At 41.4% G+C, this 26,665-nt stretch overlaps 1 protein-coding gene across 27 annotated transcripts; it reads right to left on the bottom strand.

The window, feature by feature from the left end:
* Positions 1-223: 223 nt before the first annotated feature.
* OLFM4 (olfactomedin 4) lies at positions 224-26,665 on the bottom strand. Of its 27 annotated transcripts, none has more exons than XM_065055037.1 (11): positions 26,529-26,634; positions 24,151-24,228; positions 23,923-24,000; positions 23,695-23,772; positions 23,467-23,544; positions 23,239-23,316; positions 23,012-23,089; positions 19,077-19,229; positions 12,709-12,921; positions 11,609-11,762; positions 224-2,696 (listed from the first exon to the last, which is right to left on the bottom strand). In XM_065055037.1, the coding sequence occupies exons 1-11, from the start codon at positions 26,607-26,609 to the stop codon at positions 1,903-1,905; spliced, it is 1,863 nt and encodes a 620-aa protein (XP_064911109.1). In that variant the 5' UTR covers positions 26,610-26,634; the 3' UTR covers positions 224-1,902. The 27 variants fall into 27 exon arrangements, with proteins under 27 accessions (XP_064911109.1, XP_064911119.1, XP_064911125.1 ...); XM_065055047.1 differs by having other exon boundaries at positions 26,532-26,633; XM_065055053.1 differs by lacking the exon at positions 23,239-23,316.

Here is a 26,665-nt window from a genome sequence, read left to right as displayed (position 1 = left end):
CCAGCTAACATATTTCTGTGTGGAGAAATAAAGCCCCTCTTATATACTTGTTGACATACTGATTCACGCCTTTGTGTTTTTCCTGGAGTTATTTAAGGACATGGAGCTCAAGTGAGTACAATACATCCTGTTTCAAATACTTGGTGCCCTGGCTTCTTGTTGCATCCCAAAAGTTACCTATTTGTCACAAGAAGCTTTACATGGCTCTATAGCACAGCTGATATTCTTTGAAATATTTATTTTTATTAAAACAAAAGGAGTCATTTGCATATGTATTGATTTTGATTATCACAGGACACAGACGTGATTGCATAGGTAATAGAAGGAAATTAACAACATGAACTGCTTTGTTTGTCATTGTAGAGCTCTGAATTTCAGTATTCCAGTCTGCTTTCTGACATGATGCAGGTAAGACATTATTACAGTGCAAACACTCAGAAACTATTACATAAGACCCATATTAAAAAAAAAAAAAAAAAACAAAAAACATACACTTTGTTTTCCTGAAAATAAGACAGTGTCTTGTACAATTTTTGCTCCAAAAGATGCTTACATTTTACATGTATAGCTGCCTGGACACTATTTAAATTTAGTTTCTTAATGAACTGTAACTAGTGCTTATTTTTGGAATAGAGTTTATATTTCAAGCATCCTCAAAAATCGTGAACTATCACACTAGAGCTTAGTTTCGGGCTAGGTCTTATTTTTGGGCAACAGGGTATACAAGTAGTTTGACCAGATTTCTGTTTTCCACAAGACCTCTCACCTTGCTATAAGACAGAATTACCCAGGGAACAAATTGGACCCTACACTAACAAGGCTCTCAGGCAGCTAATTACAGAATGGTAAAAATGCTGAATAAAGGCACACTAAATAACGTGGCTGTCATTTTACGACAATGCATAATATACACCTATTGGTCACTTGTGGCCAATAAAGTCAATGGGAGTATTTGCATCAGCTTACAGAAGCATAAAGAAAACTGCATTTCTTGCACTGTACTGCCAGGAAAATGGCACCATGGTGACCACAAAACATGGCTATTTTACAGTAAGAACAGGTCTAGGCACAGGGAGTTGCTAAGGGCAGCAGATGGGGAGAGACAGAAAGTTGGTGAGAGCCTTGCTGCCAGTTTTGCACCCACAGCCTCTCTGGGAAGCCAGGCTGGTGCTATGGCAGCCTGGGAGACAGCTGAGCTGAAGTGGGGCAGCTACTGGTGAGGGACTCAGGGGTGGCTGTCCCACCACATCAGTAATGGTGAGAGCAGAAAGCTCTGTCCCTGCTTAGATGCCTTCTCCTCCCTCCCTGTGGTAGGACTTCAAACAACCAAGTGCATTTGTATCCTCCCTCCTGAAGCCTTGAACCAGAGACTGCTGGTTCTACCTAACAAATGGCTTGTTGTCCTCTCACCATATCTACTTCCTATACCATTTTAATCCTTCACTTGATTTCCCTGAGGCCTCAGTTCACTCAGATGAAGATCAGTGGAAATTCATTCCCAGTTTCTGTGTGACTTGCCTGTGTTACACTGACAAATGTATATCAGTGGGTAATTAGCTTCTCAGTCAGTAGGTAGACTTTGCCCATCAATTTCTGAGAACAAAATGCACTAAATCTATGCAGTAAATTTACCCTTAAAGGCAGGACAATTGTAAAGCAGTGAACACTAATAAACACCAATCAAAACCTAGAAAACTCGGTACTGCCAAACCCTGCTGCCAGCAATACTGCTGACCAGAGGGGGCAATTCCTGTAAAGAGTACAAGTAATACATATAACATGCACAGGTACAACACATCAGACCAGATGAACCCTAAACTGGCAATAACGTTGTCTAAAGGCCTATTGGATCTCTTGTTTTAGTTGCTGCCAGTTTTATCACATGCTTATGTCATTGCGATACTAAGGCTGAAAGATCGCGTCATATCTCAGAAGGTAGCCATCATTGTAAACATACAATTTCTGATCAGCAGGGTTATAACTGATACTCTGGATTGTATCTAACTTTTTTTCCATAATGATACTAGTTCTACCTTCTTGGCCAGTAGTTGTGTCATACATGTAGAAGATTTCCTCTTTCCTAGTGTTCACTGGCCTTGTGGCATACAGAACACCACACACCATGAAAGCATTGGAAACAGATGGCTTGTACTGTCTTGTCTGCCAAGTATTTAGCACATCAAGTGTGGTCTCATTGAGTTTGCTAATCACAATGTTGCCCATGTTATTTTCTGTTGAATAGATTACCCATAACCCACTTTCATCCACAGCAAAATCTAGGGTTTGCCATGATACACCTGCATAAGAGAAACGGTTACCGGTAACAGCATCTTGAAGCTCCTTCCTCAAAACCATGGTGTTTCTTTTTATATCATGCTTCACCATGTATCTTGTATTATAAGCATGGTAATACAAAAAATTATTATACAGGGCAACACCACTCCCTTCCCCATATGTTATTCTACTTTCATATGTTTGTTGAAACAGCAGCAAATTATCGAAGGAACTATAAATTCTGTAGTATTCCAAGAGTCTCCCATCTGTGTTCAATGGTGCAACCCAATAGAATTCACTCTCTGGGTTGGAGGGAGAGTAATCTCTGCCCCAGGAGCCATATTTGTAGGAAAATCCTCTCCAGTTCAGCTTTACAACATAGGGCTGGCTAACATTCAGCAGTCCACCGTGAATGCAGCTACCTGCAATTAAAGAGAAAAAAAAAAAAAGGTTTTCCAAATATCGTCATTAGGAGAGAGGTTTTGCATACTGTCACCTCTAGAGTGTGATTACTAGGTATTACCTCTGTAACAAAGCACAGGCATAAATGCAAATAGTTTCATGTTTAATGTGTAAAGGGCTCATTTTGGGCCAAGGTCAGCAACCGGACCATACTAAGTGTTCCAAGTTGACTCAGAAAGTTAGTTAAAAAAATACAGTACACATTATTACACCTATTTGGCAAGGAGGGTGAGGGATGGTGAAGTGGTATAGAAAAGATAAGGACATCCATCCTCGGTCAGGATTAATTCGCAGAAAATAAGTGCTCACTGCGCTGTTCCAGACAAGGGACAGATTTCTGTTTCTACTCATTTGATGTATGCCAGCCTGATGCACTAGGAAATCCCTTGGAAAATACGATTTCAGAAGCATTTTAGGTTATTTTCTACCTCAGTGGAACTGAAAGCATGGGACATGGGGAAAAAAGAAAGAGGAGCATCTGATTTCTGTGTATTTCACTGTGGAGGGGAAGGAAGGAGCAGCAGCAGCAGTAATTCCAGAGTCACGTTTCAGATTAGCATTCTGCTGTCAGAATCACAGCTTTACAACAGTGCGTCACAGACACACGGTGCCTTCCACCTCAGGCCCTCAAAGAAATCTGCAGACGGTAACAATCACAACCTAGGAAATGTAGACAGTTATTACTTCAAGTTTTCATGTGAGGCAGCTCTAAAGAGAATATGACTTCAAGCTGAATAGGAAAAGCTCTGTTTTCCACATATCGACTACGAAGCCATTTGCAGGATGATGGAAAAATGAACTTAGATATAAGAAACACTTTCCTTTTACCCGTAATGAATAGAAGTGACATTCCTGATAAATTCTCAATATTGAAAGTCACTGGCAGAAAATATCCCAGCACTCAGAAATGTCCATGGGCCTCTGAAGAGTCCGAAGCTGTCACTGGCAAAAAATGGCATGCTTTTTTTCCAACTGTTAACACTAGGTTTCTATATCACTGCCACAAAACTGGCCCAGATATTTCATTGTAAGGATATTTTCACCTAAGGTAATGGAGACAGAGATGTCAAGTGACTGGCACCAGCTCACAAGCTTAGTGTAACTTCAGTGTTTCCTGCTTCAGTGGGGTACTCTAACCGTTAGACAGCTTTCCTTATTAAAGACGGAGTATAATGTGAATAGACCCATGTCTCACATGTCAATTAGTGGATAAATTAATGGCCACAAGTGTTTGATGTTAATAATACCTCCCTCAGCACAGGAACTCCATGTACCACCAGCTATGGCATCAATGATGGAAGCCAGACTTATCTTTTAAGGTTTTAATACTTTGCATGGATACCATATAATGATTGCTTACAGCCTTTATGAAAAGAATGTCTGTTCATAAGCTCAGTCATTTCAAGCGATGTCTAGCATATAAATAACCTATGACTTCGCACAAGGAAGAAGGAAATAACAGAGAGGTCATCCCTAAGCAAGGCCAGACAATACTCACAGAACTGAATTTAAAAGTCCTAAAACCACTGACAAAAAAAGCCTCAGAGGTATCTTCTCTCAAAGACATCCTAGTCTATCCCACAGTCAGAGGAGAATGCAGAGACACACCAATCTGAAGTACTCTACTTGGAAAAAAAATGGGAAACAGTATTTGGTGAGAAATAGACTGCTGCAAATGCAGAGAAATCTTTTTCTGAACTGCTTTGCCCAGGGGGGGAAGGTGCTCTGCCTTTGGGACAAGGAAACCTGTGTCTTGGATGTTAGAAATGTTCAAGCAAGAGGGTAGCATTTGTGCCAATATGTGAAGTCAATTTGGGCAGTGCAGATCTCCATGTCTCCTCCTTTCTCAAAACATACTGGTTTTCTCCTTCTACTACATAACACCTCGACTTCTCACAGTTTTGTGCTGTCTTGTGCTAGTGACCTGGGGGACATGTGATTTACCTGCAGCCTTCCCTCAACATCTATGAGGAAAGTGGGGAGCAGCTTTATATAAAATATAAATAACTATGCTTAGCTAAATCTCCATGTCCCTAGGCCACGTTGCAATTTCTTTGGGGTCAGTTTTGCTCATGGGAGCAGCTCTGCATGACTGAGTGCCCAGCTCATGGCAGAGAGGGTGACACAATTGTGAACAGCTCTGTCTCCTCCCCAGGCCCCTTATATTGGGTTCGCATGGCAAGATTTTGGTAACCAGGGAGATAAAGGGGTGGCTTTTGTGAGAAGCTGCTTAAAGCTTCTTCTATGTCCAATAGAGCAAATCACAGCCAGAGAAGAGATTCCTCTGCAGCCCGTGGTGCAGACCATGGTGAGGCTGTCCGTCCCCTGCAGCCCGTGAAGGACCACAGTGGAGCAGAGATCAACCTGCAGCCCATGAAGATCCACAATGGAGCAGATATCTGCCTGCAGCTTGTGGAGGACCTCATGCCAGAGCAGGTGGATGCCCAAAGAAGGCTGTGACCCCAAGGGAAACTTGCACTGGTGCAGACTCCTGGCAGGACATGTGGACGCATGGACAGACGAGCCCACACTGGAACAGATTTGCTGGCAAGACTTGTGACCCTGCAGGGGATCCAAACTGGAGCAGTCTTCCTGAAGGACTACGCCCTGTAGAAGGGACTCATGGTGGAGCAGTTCATGAAGAACTGCAGCCTGTGGGAGGGACTCACATTGGGGAAGTTCGTGTGGGACTGTCTCCCGTGGGAGGGACCCCATGCTGGAGCAGGGGAAAAGTGTGAGGAGTCCTCCCCTGAGGAGGAAGGAACAGCAGAGACAACATGTGATGAACTGACTACAACCTCCATTCTCCATCCCCCTGCGCCACTGGGAGGAGGAGGTAGAGAATTCAGGAGTGAAGCTGTGCCTGTGAAGAAGGGAGGGGTTGGGGGGGAAGGTGTTTTAAGATTTAGTTTTATTTTCTCATTACCCTACCCTGATTTGATTGGTAATAAATTAAATTAATTTTCCCCAAGTCAAGTTTGTTTTGTCCATGACGGTAATTATTGAGTGATCTCCCTGTCCTTATCTCAACCCACAAGCCTTCTTTTATATCTTCTCTCTCCTGTGCTTCTGAGGAGGGGAGTGATAGAGAAGCTTTGGTGGGCACCTGGTGTCCAGCCAGGGACAACCATCCACACCCCTTTCATGTCCTGGGATCCTCACGGCTAAAACATGGGTTGAATGCTGCTTCCCTTCACACCACCGAGAATCGAAGGGAATCAGCATTCTTGTCTTGCAGCAGATGAGCATTTAAGCATGCACTTAAGTGCTTTACAAAGGAGGAGGCCCTGGAGCAGAAACCTCATTTCCAAATATAGCACAGAAGGAAGGCGCTGCTGTACGGCCAGCTGGGCGGCATCTCTGGAAATGGCACGTAGCAAGGCCAGTAACGTGGCCTCAGCACTTGGCATAGGTACCGACTTTCAGAGGTGCTTGTACCTCAGCTCGTGCAAAAGAATAAAGCTGAGGCAGACAGTGCAAAATGGCTTGCAGCCTGCCAACTCCATAAATCAATTTGAATTGTTTGGAGTTTTTTTTTTCATATCTCTATTATGTATTGTTACCTCCAGCATGAGGGCTTCTTTCAAGCTGGTGACAGATTGAATATATTACTGTGCTTAAATCACAATAAACTTATCTCAGAATTAAATGGTTATTAAATGCTCTAAAATTCTTGATTTGTTTAGAAAAATATAGCACTGAAGCTTGCAGGTAGTGAAGCACTGCTAAGCTCATCTATATGCGACCTCAAATAATTTTTCATGTCATTAAGCAGAACACAATTCCAGATTTATTTTAATAATTCATACATTGTTTCATAAATAAAAAACAAACGTGTGTTCAGCAGAGAGACCTTTTTTTACAAAAGAAATAATAAATTATTATTTCTTCCCTTAAAGAGATCTCTCTGCTGAACACTTGTTTGGTTTTTATTTATGAAACAATGAATTATTAAAATAAAGTTAGAAGCGTGTTCCGTTTTAATGACATCAAAAATTGTCTGAGGTTTCTATAGAGTATGTGCTTGATTTTGATTTTCTTGAAAACTCTCCCAGAATTATTGCTTTTTTTTAGCAAAAAACTCTGTGGTAGTCAGGAGGTGATCTGTCTTTCACATAGGTTCAGAAGAATTCATTGTTGTTTATTTAATCTAAACTTGCCTCCCTGTCTGGATCTTGTGGGGAAAAAAATGCACAAAGGAAACAAAGTGTCATGTAATTTTGTAAATATTAGAAGGTACTTGAAACTAATCCATATGCATTATTCAAACTTTCAAGATTTTAACTCTTTTCTCCACTGTTCTGGGCCACTGATAAATGACGTCTTGGTATTTTTGCCTGCCTTTGTTTTGTGCTTATGTAGCAAATAGGCGAGAGGAGGACTAACAAAGGTACACACTCACATACTTATCCATCTCCCTACATAAAGAACCAGAATCTCAGCTCTTCTGTTCACTAACACTTCTGATTCATCAGAAAAGGAGCTGGCACCAAGTTGCCAGGACTGGAGGGAACCTGACTTGCTTGGCTAATGGGCTGCAGAACTGAGCACGAGACGGACCCTGTTGGGTCTTGCTTCACTCACTTCACTCTGAAGCACTTGCAGAGCACATCAGCTTCCCAGTCCAACAGTATAATTGCAAATAAACCTCCAGGAGCCTCTCCCCACCAGGCAGACGCATCTGATCACAGAAGAGAAGAGACCATATGCAGCCAAAGATCATGAGACAAGATGGGATGCACGTTTAAAGGAGATCCAATGAGGGGTACGGAGAGCAGAAGGCTGATGCTACACTCTCATATGTGTTCCCAAACACCAGATGTGCACCCTCTTCTCCCACCAGACAAACCACTGCATCCAGATGCATCAGCTGTTGCCAGCCTTACTATGGCTTCAGACACAGGTGATAGAGCTACTCGGGGAAAGGCCCATCTTGGCTCCTACTGTCTCGTTGACACAGGAAGACCCACACAGACATCTTGGTCTTCACCAGTATCATGGGGCACAGACACAGGCTGACAGCCACATCAGAGAAAATTTATGTTGTCAGCATCTAACAAGGGATGAGGTAGAGGGCTGGAGTTCATCTGACCTACATTCAGTCAAATAAAAATTCAGGTCCCTCAGCTAAGCTCCCTTCATTGTCAGTAGAGAAATGCACGTGTCTCCAGGGGAAGTTCAGGCAGTCCTGGAGAAGACGCACTAGCCAGGTCTTTTCAGTTGCCTGTAGGCAAGTCCCTCTCTTGCATATGGATGTGTTCACTTCAAAGCACAGCCCAAAACCCTTAAAAAATGCAGATATCTTGGGTACATAGAAGGTAAAATATAAGGTATAAGTGAAATCACTGAAAGATTCCATAGGACTGCCTAAGTTTCTGCCTTAGGCTACACCAGGTCTTCCTCCTGCTGACACCTATTCAGCGGTAACTTGAAATCCTTAATTCCTAAATGTATAAAAGCCGTAAAGAATACAGGTTTGGTCTTTTTTTCCCTTTCTTTCTTTTTTGCCTTTGAGAATTTCATCTGGCTCACTTCTCCCTGCTGCCTTGCTCAGATCATTTCAGTGAGATGTGACAAAGAATCGTCTGCAGAGTTCTCAAAGAAGCATCCTAGAGCCTTTTCTCTCTAAGCCTACCCTGATGCAGCCAGATGAGACCAGCACAAAAGAAAAACAAATGGATAAATATTTCTTCCCCCTGGAGTGGTAAGGAGAGATATGCCAAGAACTGCTGCAGATAGGAAAGCCAGTGATGATGATGAGGATGACTAACTGTACATTTACCCAGCCCAATCTCAGGCACCCATCTCTCCAGTCAGACAGAAAGGCAAATGGAGACCAGCAACTTCTTTCTGCTATGCTGTCTGAGAACGGGCCTGCTCATTCTGAGAAATATAGCAGCAAAAGCCCTGGGGGACAGAGTCAGAGGGGCTGTGTACTACAGCACGGAGAAGCAAGAAGCTTTAATTAAACTTGCCTTTAGACTCATGATCTTAGACAGCTTGGGGATTAGCCAAGCTCTCTCTAGTTCATGTTGCCTACCCAAAATATGCAGGAAAGAGGATGAAGGGGGAAAGAAAATGCAGTCTGAAAACAGGACAAAGAGTCAGTTTAATACAAACATTATAAATATAATATGAACTAAAAGCAGGGCAAGGCCAAATGGTTTGGCAGGAATTCAAGGCATTCAAGCTTGCAGAGAAAACGTATGGAAATTGTGTTCAAATGCGTAAATGAGTGCTAGAGAGCTCCAGAGGCCTAGGTGTGAGCATCCATGCAAAGCCTCCAAAATGACCATCTAGAAAATGCAGCTTTCTCACACATTTACTCCATCTCCCCAGGCAATAACATCTTCCTCCTACTACTTGTTTTCAGATACAGTCTGCAGAACAAGTAATTGCTCTACAAAGTTCTCTGCCCAGAGAATATTCCACAGAATCATAGAATAGTTTGGTTTGGAAGAGATGTTAAAGATGACATAGTTTCAACCTCAGTGCCATGGGCAGAGACACATCCTACTGGACTAGGTTGCTCAAAGACCCATCCAACCTGACCTTGAGCACTTCCAGGTATGGAGCATCCACAACTTCTCTGGGCAGCCTGTTCCTGTGCCTCATCGCCCTCACAGTGAAGAGGGTGAAGAGGGCTCCCGACCAGGCACACAAAATCCAGATATGCCAGTTCTCCGTGGATCTGAGCCTAAGCAACACCTTAGTTATCTGTTCAGCTGGCATCTCCCAGCAGGCAGGAAAGTTGACAGCCCTCCGCAGTTGCTCTGCCATTCGTTTCTGCCAGCCTCAGAGACCACCCTCACCCTAGAAGTGGCCATGGCAATAGGCCCACACACATCCTCCAACCCCTCTGGCATGCCTGTTGTTGTTGGCAGAAGATAAATTCACAGATAACACCAGAGGATGTCCTCAGCTGATGTCAGTCGTGGTAATTCTCTGGAAGTCAATGGAGCTACGATTCACACCATCCGGAATTTTGGCCTTCTAGGTTATATTCTGCTCTGTGGTACCCACACAATGCAAAGGTGCAAAGGTGCCTGAGCTAGCTGGCACACCAGTCAGGAATAAGGGAATGTGAAAGCAGTACCATTTTGGTCCCAGATAAACTCTATCCATCTCCCCATCATGCCCAGAGAATCAATGCTAAATAATTATGTTATGGTCACAGTCCTACGCAGTTACGTTTACCCATCCCAGAGCCACCATCCTGCTCTAGGCGTGACTTGCATATATCTGTGTGGAGCTGCACTGTGAAACACAGACCTCCCCTTCCCACTCTGTGAAATCTCCTGCATCCAACATAAAAGCAGCCCCTTCCTCCATCACTCATGGAAGGACACAGTACTCTTGTTCCAGAGCTCAGTATTTTCTCACTGAAACAAAGGCTTGCTGTAGGCTTGAAGAGAAAGAGGATGTTTCTTTCCACACACCGTCACCCTCAATAAATCAATGAGATGCCCTTCGAATACTTTTAAAACATCACTTTTTTCCTTTCTTTGCTGAAATGTTTTAAGCTCTTCCTTAAGGAGCAGAGAAGGGCCTTGAGATTTTGCAATGCAGGTTTTTGTTTCGGTTTTCTCTCTGACCTGATCCCCAGACGTGTTACTCGTGCATCCTGCTAGAGAAGTGCAGCACCTGCCCATACCACCATGAAGCCCTAAGGAGATCGCAATAGGAAAGACTGCTGACCCTAAGTAAAACCTGTATGGCTGCCTCTCACCTTTCCAACAAGATGCTTGAACCACCTGACCCAAAGGTGAGGAGAGGTAGGTGCTGGTAGGTGCAAATCTGTGCTCCTTGCAAGCAAGATACCACTTCTTCCATTTTATGGGCTACTCTGGCTGATTGCTAACCCGCTTACATGAAAAAACAGGATCCTTCCCCTGGGTATTGTATACAACAGAGAGCTTCCTCTCTTATGACACTCTGCCAAAAGGAACCCCCTGTGTATAAAACACTCAGGGAATCAACAAAGTTTGATAAATCCTCCTGTCTTTTAGGAAGTGGGATGCTTGACCTGACATACAGGTGTTTCCTAAATGGTTTGCTCCAGTGTCTCATATATCAAAATTCTCATACTACAACTCACTCACAATGTGATTTTTCAAACTGAACACACTACCAAAACAAAAATTATTCCAGTTGTAAACTAATTACCACGTGTCCTGTGACTGTTGCTGCTTTTACATGAACTACACTCTGGGAACCACTGATCTAAGCCCCAGAACATAACCTTTACTAGTTAAGAAAATGATAAAATCCTAGTTCTGCTGAAATCAGTAATAAAGCTCACGCTTATTTTCCTGAGACCAGAATTTCCCCCCAAGGTTCTTGACCTTCTGATTTAGAGGAATCTTTTGCCTGTGAAGCAAAAGCAATCTTCATGCAAAACTGCCTTCCAGAGCTCGCATACCAACAGCTTTAGTACATCAACTGTTGCTCATACATTTCCCAAGCAGCATTAGAGCAAAATTGCCATGACACAGGTCACTTTCACAGGAACTATTAAAAATCAAAGCTGGTCAGAAAAAAAAAAAGAAGCATAGTATCCAAAAAAAATAAAAAGGTAATTGTTTTGAAAAAGAGAAGGGTAACAGAGAATTGCTTTTCGCACTGCAGTTGAGAGGAAGATTACAACTTTTTCCAGTTGAAAACAGCTACTGTGTCTGGAGGAGTTTGTTTCCTGCCCTCATTTTCCTTTTGAACCCGTTGATGAAACATTAAGAGCTGTCTGCTCAGTTTTTCAAAAGCTAAGTAGTATCATTAAAATTGTATTTAATATTAACAAAGGAAAATCTCTGCATCTATTGTGCTACCCATGTATTATGTTGTTTCTTATCTGATACACAAGAGAAATGCTTACCTGGTGGGAAATAAGGGGGTACTGTAGTTTTGTTTGCATTCTCTTCACACTCTTTCAATCGATTCTGCAGAGACACTATTTGTCGACGAATTGCAAGGATATTGTTTTTGTCCATTGATTCTAGCTCACCTACCAGTATAGTCAGATTTCTGATCTAGAGGGAAAAAAAGAGGTATAAAAAAAAAGAGAACAAGTTTAAATTTCTCTCAACTTTGTTCTACAGATATTTAGAGGCAGGGTCGATCATACCATAGAAGGTGCTACAGAACAGGTTATAAGAACTATTCCTAAGAAGATAACTTATCCTGTTAGCCTGAACTTTAAATTTCCAGCAGAGGTATGTAACCATAAGGAAATGCTTCACACTCGGTTCTATATCATAATGCAAAAATATAGTGTTATTTTATACATAACATAAAAAAATCCAGTGAGTCTTAGGCAAGTACTAGCTGTTATATATAAAAACTACTTAGTCCACGCTTACAAAAGTATCTAGAAATTTTATCTGCAAAGATAAATAATGTTCTCAATCACCTACTTGATGATCTAGAGGACAATGGAGAATATTATATTTTACTTTCCATCTGAAATAATTATTCTCTCTAGGTGAGTAATTACGGTTTTGAAAATGTGATTTATAGTCTACTGAGAAGGTGACAGTCTTTCCCTCTTCTTGATTTCATATTGATTGGGCCACTACCCTTGCAACCAGAAGCTAATTTTTTAATTATCTAAGTTAAAGCACAGAGGCTTTCAAGCATGGGATTCTATAAATTAATATTTATTATAATCATTTAATCAGCTTGTGTGCTTAACATTATGTAAAACTGTTAACTTTCAGGCAGGTAGTTGGCAAAAACAAAGAAGTGTCCATTTGTTTTGAGGTTTCTTTGCTTTTCTGTGTTCTATATCGGGCGGGGAAAAATAGATGTTAATACATTTAAGGTCAAGCTTTCTTTTCATTTATGCTGACGAAGTGCTAAAATACCTCCACTGATTGCAGTAGTAACAGGCTACATTTCCTCAACCTAAACACTAAAGAGAGAAAAGACTAGCTGTATATTTGAATCCTCTGTGGCTAATCAAGAGTCTGGCAGTACCTCCATATATATTTGCTCAACGATGACGTTGCTTCCAACAAGGCTGGATTTCAGCTGAGTGACCAGTCTGTCTAGCTCACTGATTTCCACTTTCAGTAACTGGAAGTCCAGTTCTGTGTAAGATACACTGCTGCTCTCCATGTGCTCCACTCTGATGGTTAGATTAAGGATTTTTTGCTGATACAGTGTAACCATTTTTGCGTACTCTCTAACCTTAAAGAAAAAAAAAAGAAAAGGTACATACCAATTCCAGGTTAGCAAATAAAACAAGCCCGTTTAACATCTTTATTACATTTCTGAGTAGCCTATGCATAACTTCCACATACTTGACATATATATTCTTCACATAAACTACATAAATTAAAAGCTCATGACATACATAGAAAGTGTTAAATTTAACCCTCATTTATTGTTGGCAGTTCCACAAAGTCCCCTCAGGAATGCCTGGGGATAACTGAAGGCAGAATTCTACTTGCAGTCTTCCTTTTTTTTTTTAATTCTTTGCCAATATTGTCTCTGTGAGCTAATTTTATCCTCAGTATGCCAAGAACTTACATTGGTGAAAATTTTATTAGGAAATCTGCAGTGTATTATTTCCCAAAAGCAACCCAAGGAGGCTGAAAAATGTAATAAAGGATTCCAAGTTTCTCAACTTGATTTTCTATTAACTCTGAATCCAAATATAATTTTACTCTGTGTACATTGGAATTGTGTCAAAGTTGGCAGAACTGGTTTGGGGTTTCTCTTTGGGCAGGGGGGAAACATTTAAACACAGTGTTAAAAATCAAATCTGGCTTAAATGAAAGTGTAAAATTTATTGCAACTTTAGCTACAGTAATTTACATAGCAGCTTTTTCAGCCTTTGTACCATTAAACAGTTGTCTGGATAAATGTATTTTCACACATGTATCTGCTGAGATAAATGTCATAGCACAAACATTGTGATGCACAATGTTAAGAATATTATATGGATTTGGGACATTCATTAGAAAACATTTGTTCCTTGAAATTTAACACTTCGGGAAAGATACATGATTTCTCTCCCATATGCTTCATGAAAGTAATTTCTGTTTTCTCTTATATCAATACAATTCTAGCACAAAAGGTAAGAAGAATAATTAGTTTGTTGCACCCGTATCTCCATATTTATACTCTCAGATGGCGTTTGTAGTTTAAGTCTCTCTCTCTGCTGCACTATGATTGCCACAACTATCACTTCTTTGACTGAAAGATTTTTAGCCCACACCATTTCATTCTTGCATTATCTTAACATAAAATGAAAGTCAGTATTTTTCCTTATTGGCTCTGGAATGGCTTCTAAAACCCTGTCATGGTGTGAAGACCTTGAACTCTGTTTTCTCATTTTCTGGCAGCAGCCCCTGGGATGGAGACCCCAACAAACACACTTATCAAATAATTGCTTTTGATTTTGATTTAATCCCCTGTGTACCAAAGAGAAGGTATGGGAGCTGATGGCATGAAAATTCGTGAAGGGCAGTAAGGATCCTTTCAGATCATAAAATACTCAGCGGTGTGGTTCAAGAAGGAGAAATGTAAGTGAGAAGAGCCTCTTTTTAAAAGTATAATTTTCAATAGTGGCACAACTGCACTATAAATCTAAACTATGCCCTCTGCATGCATATGCATAACACACACCAAAAACAGGCTGTTCAACCCCATGCATTTAAATCAGGGTTTGAAACAGATCTTCTGCTTCAAACATGTGCAGCCAGACTTTGAGCTGCTCTGATATAAACTGGCATGTCTCCATGAGCTGCAGCAGAAACACCCTGACTCATAACACCGGATGCTCCAGATCTCCCAGGTTGAGCCATGGTAACTTCAAGCTAAAGAATAACTAAACTATTTATTACAATTAAGAAAAAAATTTAAAATAGCATATAAAGACATAGACCTTGCTCCTTGTGCCTAGCTGACAAGGACAGCTGGGATTCCTTGTCCTGGCTGTCACCATCATCTGTTCAGGAAGGAACAGTAGGAAGAACTGGACAATACTTTTGGAAAAGCCATATGTAGTTGGACCCCACCCTTTCACCGAAATCAGTTTGGAGTTGGAAGATATCCTCAAAAAAATCTTCTGAAAATATTCTTCAAAGGTCAATGTTTAAATTGTGTGTCTGAAGTTTGCACACAAAAAAAGGAAGTGTGTACCATTACAGCCTGAGAAACATAAAGCAAGCCCACATCTGTACAAAGTTGCACCGCTATGTGAAGCTACATACATCATAGAGACATTTGGAAATCTATATAGGTATTAATAACCTTTCTCACAGTAATACTAATAGTAGTAGTGGTAATAATAACAACAACGACAACAACGACAACAACAACAACAACAACAACAACAACAACAACAACAACAACAACAATAATAATAATAATAATAATAATAATAATAATAATAATAATAATGATGTTATGCAGACCAATTCTACAAACCACTGAAATAAAGATTATTGTGATGGTTACTCATTAACGAGAAACTTGTAAATCTGGAGTTTTCTCCAGGGTCCTGAGAGCCTGGACAAAATGCTGAGGGCCGGAACAAGGCATACATAGTTATTTCAGTCCTGACTGCAGAGTGCTGCAGGACACAGACCTGAAGCACCTCCCACATTAGAGGGTTTTCACTCAGTCAACCATCTAGGTCATTTAAGGACATGTCACCACCATCCAGTGTAGTATAGCCAAGAGATATCCACACAAGCTGAGCCTGAACCAGCCCCAGCACTCTGCAGTGCTCTACACAGCCACACCAGCATCACAATGAACTTAAGGTAATAGCTCCCCTGGTGAATTCTTAGACAAATATAATTTTCTCAGCAGTGCTGCTCAAACAGGTCCATACTGCTTTTGCAGATAAATCCAGCACATATGTCAAGCATTGCAGTGCCCTGTGTGGACATTCCCACCTGCTCAGATCTGGTTTAGGAGTTTCTATAGTTTAGAATTGTCGAATATGATGTTGCTCTGTTGCTTGGCAAATATATTTAAGCAGCTTGTAATCCCTGCTATTTTACTGCATCTACCTGCTAAGGACTGTCTGTTGTCTCTTGGCAGCCTGGAACAGAAATTCTGTGCATATCCAATATTTAGGAATATAGATCAACAACTAGTACTGATTGCTGCCACATTTGTCTTAAAAGCCTGAAGTAGGGTATGATGAACGCACAGGGCATGTATGAGCCTTTTACAGGAAGAGACAGGAGCCATGTGTAGCATATGTAGGAAAAATATTCCACAGTTTCAACTTTTCCTCCTTTCCAAGCATTGTCACCCTCATGGCATGAAAAGGGCAGGAGAAATCTGCAATGCTCATTTACTGTGTCATTTACCTGAAACTGGTATTTATCAACACAGGTTTTGCAGCATGCAAAACGACACTTCTCTAGCACATATTTGGAGAGTACATAAAAGCAAAAAAAAAAAAAAAGTGCAAGATGAAGATGTAGAGGAGAAAAAGTGGCAGGACCGAGGGAAAATAAGAAAGAAGTGACAAAACCAGCAGCTCTATAAAGTCACTGGGCCCAGGAGACTGGCTTTGGGCAGGACTGACCTCTACAAACCCGTAAGGAGCAATGTTGGCAAGCCGTCTGCTGGCTGACACCAAGAAGAATTCCACTGCAGGTTAACCTATTTTGAAAGCAGCTGTTCCTGGCAGGGGGGAGGCATGTTTTATTCCTCCTGTTTTTGTTATGTGAGGATGTTGTGGCTATTGTGAGCCAAGTTCTGAAAGGCACTTTCCCTCCTTGGGATCACATGCTGATCCCTTCCTCTGACGGAAGTGTCCTCTCCCTTTTCCTATTGAGAGAAGCAGCCAATTCCCACTTTGCTTTGAAAGGTTAATTTTCTTCTGTAATCATAATTATGCTGGCAAAGGTTGATGTGACAGAGGAAAAATTAGTCTGGTATTTTCAGCCTACGGTTTGTACTCATTTGGCACATGAGAGCATCTCTTTATCTGCGAGCTTCCTTGCCTGCTGATTCTATAAAAGGACCCCTTTACTTTTTGAATTAGCCTACAATCAGGCAAAAGGTTAACGATTCAATCAGGTTGTTTATCTGGGACTTCTAGCACATGGAAAGCATCCTTAAGAGGGTCCAATCCTGCAGCTCTTATCCAGGAGAAACTCCCATGAGCTTCAAAGGGTGTTTTGGAAGAGTGAATAACGCAAGGATTCTCAGAGACAAAAAAGGAAACACTCAGTAGAAATCCCCACCCCTGTGGTGAGAACAGGTTATGTTTAAGCATGATTCCCTAGGAATTTGCTCAGGATCACTTCTAATGATGATCAATAATGACAGCTTGGCTGTCCTCCATTTCATTATTTCCTTCTTTCTGTGAGTATTATCATGAATAAAGTAATATACAGAATTGTATAAGGAGGGTTTTTTTCCACAACTGGAAAGGTGAAGTATTTTTAAGCACGGAGACTCATATTACTTAAGTTCAGATATCAATAGGGCAACACTATAGAGCTTTCTTCTTTCTACAGAAAAATAACATGATAACTGAGAAATCTTACACACACACAGTTACACCAAAATGCAATCTGTTCATTTACATTTCTGTACCAAAATATCTCTTTGCCTATATCACACCAAAGTATATGTCACACTTTATCTAACTAGATGCATTGCAACACTGCTTGGTTGATTGGTCTCAACAGGATGAAATTCAGTGGAGCCTGAGTTAGGTCAAGAATTTTCACTGCATCGAGAAGTGAAAGCCAGGGACAGTGTCTACACTGCAGTACACTGCTGGGCACCTAAAGATGACAACACCACTTGACACCAGCTGGCAACATAGACATTAGAGTCCATGGTGGGCATCCAGCTTGCCCTGAATTTAGAATTTCAGATACAAATCTGGACGCCTAATGTTAGGTATCTAAAGTAACCTGTATCTTTATATGAGCATGACGTCTGAGCTCAGTGGAGATCTGAAGTTGTCCACACAGAGAGGTCAAGCAGCACTTGAGATGCTCTGCAGATCTGCAAGGCACTAGCAGATCAGTCAAACAACCTGAAGAAAACCATTCTGAGGAAAGTACTGGAAAGAGACTGGTTATACCAGGGCAAGTGACTGGGACCTGTGGTAAACAAACACCTTGAAGAATCACGCCAACTTTCTGGCTGGGAACCATGCCCTTGATCCTGTACCAGTGCAATCAGCTTGAAATGCTGGCACTGACCTCAGTGGGAATAATATGGGGACCTGAAATCTCAGTGCTTTTCATGGATCATTAACTCTGAGCTACACCTCTATGCTGCAAGGGATCAGGTAACTCCTCTGCTTGGAGGCAGTGGGACTTCTGTCAGCTTGCCCTTCATATATATCCCTGCTGACAGCTGAATGTGTTTCATTGTTAGCTCCTGTTATTTCAAAACAAATGATTTGAAGTGAAAGACCTTACCACAGGATCCTGCGCCCGTTGTTGTGTTTTTTATGCACAACTTCTTATCTGTTCTTGATTATACCAGAGGAGGCTTATGAATATTTATGGTTAGAATTTATAATTTAATGCTGTGCCTTTTCTGCTGATTAATTCAAGGACACTTCATTTCTTAAGATGCTTGGTTCCTCAGGAAAACACTTTCTGCTGGACACCTAATCTGAATCCTGAATATTTATCCACTACCAGAAGTCAAAGACAGATTTCTGTCTTCACAGGCAGCTTCACCCAGTGCACTGCAACATGTGTAGGTTTGCCCGAGTTCCTCAAAAAAAAACAGATCTGAATTCATGCAACAAGCAGCTAAAGTGGTGTAAGGTGTGTTTGTCTTCAACAACAATGCATAATTCAGCAGTCTCACTGCTACTCCTTCAGATGTTGACGAAAAAGATATTTGATTTTTTTTACTTTTTTTTTTTTTGATCTGTGAGAACAGAAGTAGCGAAGGGGCAAATATTCACCTGCTTCTTCACTCTGGACTGTGGTGACCTTTCTCCTCTTTCCCTCTATTTCACTCTTACAATCTGGCTGGTTTGATATAAATAATAACATGCGAAAGAGCAGGAGGCTTGTTTTCCTATAGCTCTATATAGCAATCACAAGCCAATAAAACCAAGCCAAAAGAGAAAAAACACAACCATTCTTCCAAAAATACCACACGCCTCTAGCTGCAAAGGCCTAGAAAAGAGACCTAAGGATATTCAAATGCATGACAGGCTACAATGTCAAAGATTTGAGATTTAAACACGCTTCTCCTCGTTCTTACAGAGCTTTCTTTCCTGCTGTTGGAAAAACAGGACACAGAAAACCACTGACTGCTGTAGTTTTTCACAGGCAACCATTTTTCTGTAAAGATACAATTGTTATATTTATGTGAAAAGAGCAACTTACTTGAGAAAGCTCTCTCTCAAATTTCACCGAGAGTGTCGTGGCTATAATTTCCAATCGCTCAGCCTGTTGCACTGGAAAGGTCGTATCCGGCAAGTACACAGAGCACTGACAAGTTCCCTTGTCATCCACAGAGCCGGAGACATTGGCAAAGAGCTGCAATAACAAATTTGTAAAGAAAAAAGTGTTAATATTCTTCTCTGGAATCAGTAGTTAATGTCTGGCAATAATATGAGCTGTGACAGCCATGAGATCAACAACTTCATTACTAGACATCTTTCAACTTTTTCTTACAAGGAACCCAAAATATCTAGCAATTGTTATGACTCAGCTTTACAAATATTTCTGAAAATAGTTTAATATTTCTGTAAAAATGTTACCGTTGGAAAAACAGATGCCTATAATAGCACTTGCTTTCTCAATCTTGTGGATGATATATAATTGTGTTATACACAGATGGGATAGACATATAAGATAATGAAATAACTTTTTCAGCAGATAGAAAAGCACACAACAGCAGGAAAATAATAACTTAGTAAGTTATGTCTTATAGTTATTGTTCTCTTAATCTGAATTGATTAGATCATCTAGTCATTTCCATCCATAGAGCTGAAAGCACCGAAACAGAGATAGTAACAGCTAAAGTTTGGAAAAGAAAAATGCTTCATTTGAAGTTTCTCAGCCACCAGCAAACCGACACATGCATTTAATTATGCACCACTGAAAGGTGATGAATTAAATATGCAGTCTCAGCCTAAGATAGAGATACTTATTTTTCTACAAAATATGGCATATAACACCCACACACTACAGCCCGTCCATCCACGTTTGTGGATAGTTTGCAAAGCTATTGCCCATGCCATTAGCATAAATCACCTTGTCCTGGTAGTTTGCATGCTCAAAGCATCATCATTGGAGCAATGTGTATGGCGTATGGAAAGGTCAGGGCTGGCAAATCATGATCTAGCCATAATTTATAGCCAAAGCACATAATTTCCTATAAACACTAGGCTGAATACTGAGTGTGTTTGGAGCAGTTCTTTTTTGTTTGTACACAAAATGTTTCCTGGTTCATAAACCTATCACGAATTTATTAATAGAGATATTTGATGTTACTTTAAAATATTCTGGCACACACTTCAATGCAGCTGCATATTTTAAAGCTACAGACTTGCTCTTTAAATACACTTCTTTGTATAATCTGTCCTTCTGCCTTGCAGAACTCCCAGTGTTGTTCATATGTTTTCTCTTTCTTCCTCCTTCTTAAAAATAAACAAGCAAACAACAAAAGTATTTAAAGAAAGCTGACATTTCAGCACTTCTTTCCTTGCTTTTTCACAGTTTCACCACCAAACCAGCCCAGAATATGCAGTGATGGCCAGCAGCAAAGCTGTCTCAGTCTGTGAGCCCGAGAAGAGCAGCAAGGAGGAATCATCCCAGTTCACACTCCTGGCAACCTCTTTATCACAGCTGTAACAAACAGCATGCATTTCATTTTGAAAGAAAGCATGAAAAGACATCTTATCTGTGTTATTCAAGCGCCATGGGCCTTAAAACTTCACTCATAGACAGACTGCTCAAGACATTTAACATGAAAGGGAGCTGAGAAGTATCTCATGACATTCCAGACTGTCCCAGCACATCTCTTCCATTGATTTCCCTGCCAGATATGCTACCAAAACACTTCTGAAAATCCCACTGAGAACATACTGCAAACTAATTCTAAGTTTCCAAGTACTTTTGAAGATATGGTTATCAGTACTTAAATTACTATGAAAAATAGTTTTCTGAGTCACTTAGGTGCTTCTGCACCTTTGAGTCCTCTGCATATGGACATGACTGGCATGGCAGGTCAGTCAGCAATAATAAAAGAAACAGATGGAGGTGAGGGGAAGAAATATATGTGGCTTAGTGAGTATACGGGACCTTCTATAAGACTGTTGTACACTGGCATGCTAATTTTTGTGTGGGATGTGTTGTATTCTATCACTTATGTCTATAACACAAATATAACATGTATAAGTATAGTGTGACAGAGTATACTATACATAGCATAGCATAGTGTGTACTACACATATGTATATGTTTCCATACATAGAATAGTGTGAACTATATACATTGTGTACTCTGCCATAAACTGCAGTCTTGACTATATATAGCCATCACTTTATCTGGAGATACCATACTAATTCCATGTGCTAAATAAACCATTCATAAATGTATTCAGATGATCACCCAAAATGATACTCCCAAAAAAAACTCCAACTTGTGCATTTAAAATCCCTATAAAAACAATCATTGTATTTTAACACGTGTTATGAGAGAGCCTTGGACCGCAGGTAGAGGCTCATTGCAGTTAAGTGCAGCTTGTGTACAAGCCAAGAGACAGTTTCCGCAAAGGAGCAGACAGCCTGGGCAGACAGAGCTGCTTCCATTCTTCCATTGACATTGCAAACATTGGGATCATGATGTTGATGAGACCAAGAACCATTGTTTAGTTAAAAGCCCCTTGGGTCAGTTAGTGCTTGAATCAAAGTATAAAACCAGCCAAATGACAACAGTATAACAAGAATGTTTTCCCTTGTCCTGTAGAAAAATACACAAGATAGGCTGTTACTTTTGATGCAGTTGTATGCTTTTTTAAAGACTAATAATTCACACTGAATGCTTAAAAGAGAGCAAACTGTCCCAGCCCACAGCAAGGACTTGACAGTAACATTTCACTCTAAAATTAAGCTGTTACATACACATATTTGAAGCTATATGAGAAATGTTCCTGTTCCATATCCCGTCAATTTAAGAAAACGGGTAGGAGCTGGCCGTTACTTGATTTTCTGAAAACTAGGAAATATATTCAGCTGCCTAAATGTGGACTTTGGGTTACATCCTCAAAACAGCCTAGCCATTTCAGTGCTTAATTTCCAGCTACACTGTAGCTCAGCAGTATTAGAGCTCTGCATTGGCTATTAATACTTGTTCTTCCTAAGACAAAGAATGGGATCCACAGAAACCACATGGCAAGGACAGAAGCCACCTCAGCTGAGCAAGGAGATGAATGAGGTTTGGGCCCTGCTGCTGAAACTCCAAGAAATACTTCTAACTTCATTTGACTTTCTACACCCTCTACTAGAGCCAGAAACTTAACTCTCAGAAGAAGTCCCTCCACACATTCCAGGTGCCACACTGGGCTAGCCTGGACAACAAAGACCTATCATCAAGCTGCCTGCCATCTCTGACCTGATCTGGAGCTGTGGTTTGGACAAACCCTATTCTTGATACTAGGTTGCCAGACCATTCAGAGCAAGCGTGTCTCATTGAATCTGCTCCAAAGCAAACATGTTATTAAGCAGTCACTGACAGAGAGCGGGAAAGAAATCATACCATGGATTTGAGCACTGTACCGGATGGCACAGAAATCAGATTCAAGTCCCTCTATCAGTAAATAGTTGAATCAAATTTGAGGTAAATAGGACAGGGAGAATCAAGATTTTTTCACCCCCAGAAACCATAAGTGGGAACTTCTTATAAAATAGTTTCAAAGTCCTGCTCTGATTTACATGGAAAGACAGAGTAGAAAATAAGTCTTCCCCTTACTACAGAGAGACTGTAACGACCAAAATGGTACATTGTCATCAAACCCCTACGACCACAGCTGTTTCTTGTCTGAGGTCCAGTTCAGAAGTCACAAGGGCAATGCCAAGCTTTGGATGTGACTTAAGTCATTGAATGATATGGCAGCAGCACTGATGATTTTGGGAATTCAGTACTGCCTAAAATCCTGGACACACAACACATAAACAGCTTTTCCTGGGCAGCCTAACTGATGATTGTATATCAAGGTTAAATCTCTGAGTTACACTGTAGCATATAAAAAATAGGCCATGAGTTCTTAATTTCATATTTTTCTGGACTTCACTGAAGAACAGTAATGGTCACACCTCTGGGGAAGTGCGCAGATCAACAGTTGTCGTTCTAGGCTGAGGCAGATCCGGAACCGTGGCATTGAAAAGAGAGGTCTAAAAAGCAATGGAAAGCCTTTTTCAGTGAGAATTCTTGCCTATGGCACCAACCCTTCCTCACCAGATAGCCCCAGTCCTACAAAATAGGACACAAGATCCTAATTTCGTAATTTGTAGGCTTCACTGAAGAACAGTAATGGTCACACCTCTGGGGAAGTGCGCAGATCAACAGTTGTCGTTCTAGGCTGAGGCAGATCCGGAAACGTGGTATTGAAAAGAGAGGTCTAAAAAACAATGGAAAGCCTTTTTCAGTGAGAATTCCTGCCTATGACACCATCCCTTCCTCACCAGATAGCCCCAGTCCTATAAAATAGGACACAAGATCCTAGTTGCATAGTTTTGTAGGCTTCACTGAAGAACAGTAATGGTCACACCTTCGGGGAAGCGCGCAGATCAACAGTTGTCATGCTAGTCTGAGGCGGATCCGGAAGAGTCGTATCGAAAAGAGGGGTCTAAAAAACAATGGAAAGCCTTTTCCAGTGAGAATTCCTGCCTATGGCACCACCCCTTCCTCACCAGATAGCCCCAGTCCTACAAAATAGGACACAAGATCCTCGTTTCATATCTTTGTAGGCTTCACTGAAGAACAGTAATGGTCACACCTCTGAGGAAGTGCGCAGATCAACAGTTGTCATGCTAGTCTGAGGCGGATCCGGAAGAGTCGTATCGAAAAGAGGGGTCTAAAAAACAATGGAAAGCCTTTTCCAGTGAGAATTCCTGCCTATGGCACCACCCCTTCCTCACCAGATAGCCCCAGTCCTACAAAATAGGACACAAGATCCTCGTTTCATATCTTTGTAGGCTTCACTGAAGAACAGTAATGGTCACACCTCTGAGGAAGTGCGCAGATCAACAGTTGTCATGCTAGTCTGAGGCAGATCCGGAAGAGTCGTATTGAAAAGAGGGATCTAAAAAACAATCGAAATCCCTTTCCAGTGAGAATTCCTGCCTATGGCACCATCCCTTCCTCACCAGATAGCCCCAGTCCTACAAAATAGGACACAAGATCCTCGTTTCATATTTTTGTAGGCTTCACTGAAGAACAGTAATGGTCACACCTCTGAGGAAGCGTGCAGATCAACAGTTGTCATGCTAGTCTGAGGCGGATCCGGAAGAGTCGTATCGAAAAGAGGGGTCTAAAAAACAATGGAAAGCCTTTTCCAGTGAGAATTCCTGCCTATGGCACCATCCCTTCCTCACCAGATAGCCCCAGTCCTGCAGCCCCAAAACACTTTCGTTTTATTATGGGAGCCATCCGCAGCAACTATATAATTAATTTGCTTTTCTGATCTGCTGCTGAAGCGACTAACATTTCCCCAGGCACTGTGGCACTTCATAGACACCTCTTCTTAAAGAAAGGCTCTGTGTGACCCATGCAAGGCAGGGGATGCTCAGCCTGCCCGGGAGGTGTGAGCTGGGGCTCTGACAGGCAGCCCTGACAGATTGTGTGGCAGTCTAAAATGACAGCCCCGTGCCCCCTGCTCTAAATCCGGAGACCACTGTCCTCCCAGCAGGAAGGTACACTCCTCACTGCCCAGTTCACACTACAGCCTATTGCTGCACGCTTGCTGCCCCTTTTACGCCAAGCTGTCAGGCTGCAAGCTATGACAGCTGGAGCACATGTCCTGCTCTGCTACTGGCACCACAGAGGGGACAGCATCCCCCCCCTGGGAGGCAGCACCAAGGCAAGCTACCACACTGTCAAGGATACATCAGGTCCACTCTGGAAGTCTTTTAGGTAGTAAGACAATATACATCCCCTTTAACTTCTATATGTAGCTGGTGCCTGCCTTCCTGCCACAGCAAGGAGAGCGGGGGGTCACCCTGGTACTATACTGTGTGTCCCTAAAGGTCTATTGTGTCCCCACGCAGTGCGCAGAGCACAGCACATCACTGTGATACAGCACAAAGTCACCCACAGTGGGGTCTTACCAACATCTGTGGCAAACTGGTATCTGCACCGAGACACCCTCATCATCAAATGGTGTGACAAATGGAGCATCAAATGGGCTTCCCCAGCAACAGGACACTCACCCCTGGGTCTTTCTGCATTTCCCAAATCCCCACCAGAGTCCCATTCCCAAGCTAAGAAATGGTGGGGAAATCCAAATGGCCAGCAAAGGGCAGGTCTATTAAAGAGCACAGCATAAACAAGGTTTTGTGGGACATTTTGTCAAATTAAACCCATTGGAAAAAAAACATTTGTGTGCTCATATGATTACACTGAACATGGCGGGGGGGGAGCAGGGTAGGGGTCGGGCAGCTAGTAGCAATCACCAATGGTGGGACAGAGAGCATCACAAATTGTGTAAATTACACTAACTGTGGACTAGCTTAAAGGTGATCAGGCTGAGGAAAAATGTCTCCCATATTAAGCTTACTACTCTCAGCTTATCAACATCTATTTCCACCTCCATCTTGACTTCTGCAACCTTCCATTCCTTGAGCAAATAAATGTACTTCCCCGGGAGATGCTGATTTCACTGCCTGCGTCCGCAGCACTCCCAGACTTCAAGAAATATAACTAGTGGTACATAGGATTTTTCTGGTTGGTGACTAAACCAGACAAATCAGAAAGAGTCATTTGGAATCAAAACCATTTTTTTCCACATTTTAACTAAAAAATACCAAAAGGCAGTCACTTCAGGTCAAACAAAACCAAAATGTTTTGTTTCATTTGGAAGAGCTTGTGAGCTATTTGCAAACTTTTCCTTCTGATAATTTAAGCCCAGTTTAAAAATTTAAAAAAAAAAAAAAAGGAAAAATAAAACAAGAGTCAGTACAAAATCAAAACAATGAAACAAATCTTTCACTAATGTAATTTTTCACTTTTAAATTATTTTTCAAAATTTTGTCTTCTCTCTTCCTCCCTGTATTTGTTGTTCATCTTGGTTTGGTTTTTGTTGTTGTTTTGGTCTTTCTCTGATTGATAGCTTTGATTTGAACTTCTCTCTTTCCCAATCTGATGCAGTTTTATAGGGAAGAGAGGGAGCACCCCACAAAAAACACCCAGCATGGCTATCAAGTGCCTGGTCACAGAGTATGACAGCAATCATGCAACTGGGAAAGCCTCCACCTCCCAACTCCTTCCACATCAAAGATGTGGATCCTTTCCTGCTATAAGCCCTTGCTAATTAATTAGAAGACACACAGAGCATTTAATATCCCCTCAGATCCTCACTGGGAGTTGCATTCATCTAACTAAAGGCAGAATTTGACTCTGATTTTAAACCTGTGCCTCACTTTTACATTTATTACCCAGTCCCTATACATTAGTTGGGGGGGAGGATGGAGGAATACTTTAAAATTTCTCTATGCAGAGTTCTTAACATTTGCCTGATAATTTTCTACTAATCTTAAAAGAATTTTCAGCAACCTATATTACATGAGAAGACAAGAAGGCATCAAAGCTCAGCTTATGAGAACCAAATCTTACCACCTCTGTTGTTGCCATTGTTCCAACCAGAGCAATCACGCTTTGCATGAGGAGCAGCACAGCCACCTGTGAGTGCTTCATCTTCTCAGCCAGCAGATGTGACAGCAAAGCGACAAAGGAGGTCTTTTATAGTAGAG

This window comes from Columba livia, chromosome 1, assembly GCF_036013475.1.
Source record: "Columba livia isolate bColLiv1 breed racing homer chromosome 1, bColLiv1.pat.W.v2, whole genome shotgun sequence".
Classification (NCBI taxonomy): domain Eukaryota; kingdom Metazoa; phylum Chordata; class Aves; order Columbiformes; family Columbidae; genus Columba; species Columba livia.
This window is presented reverse-complemented; position numbering and strand designations above follow the sequence as displayed.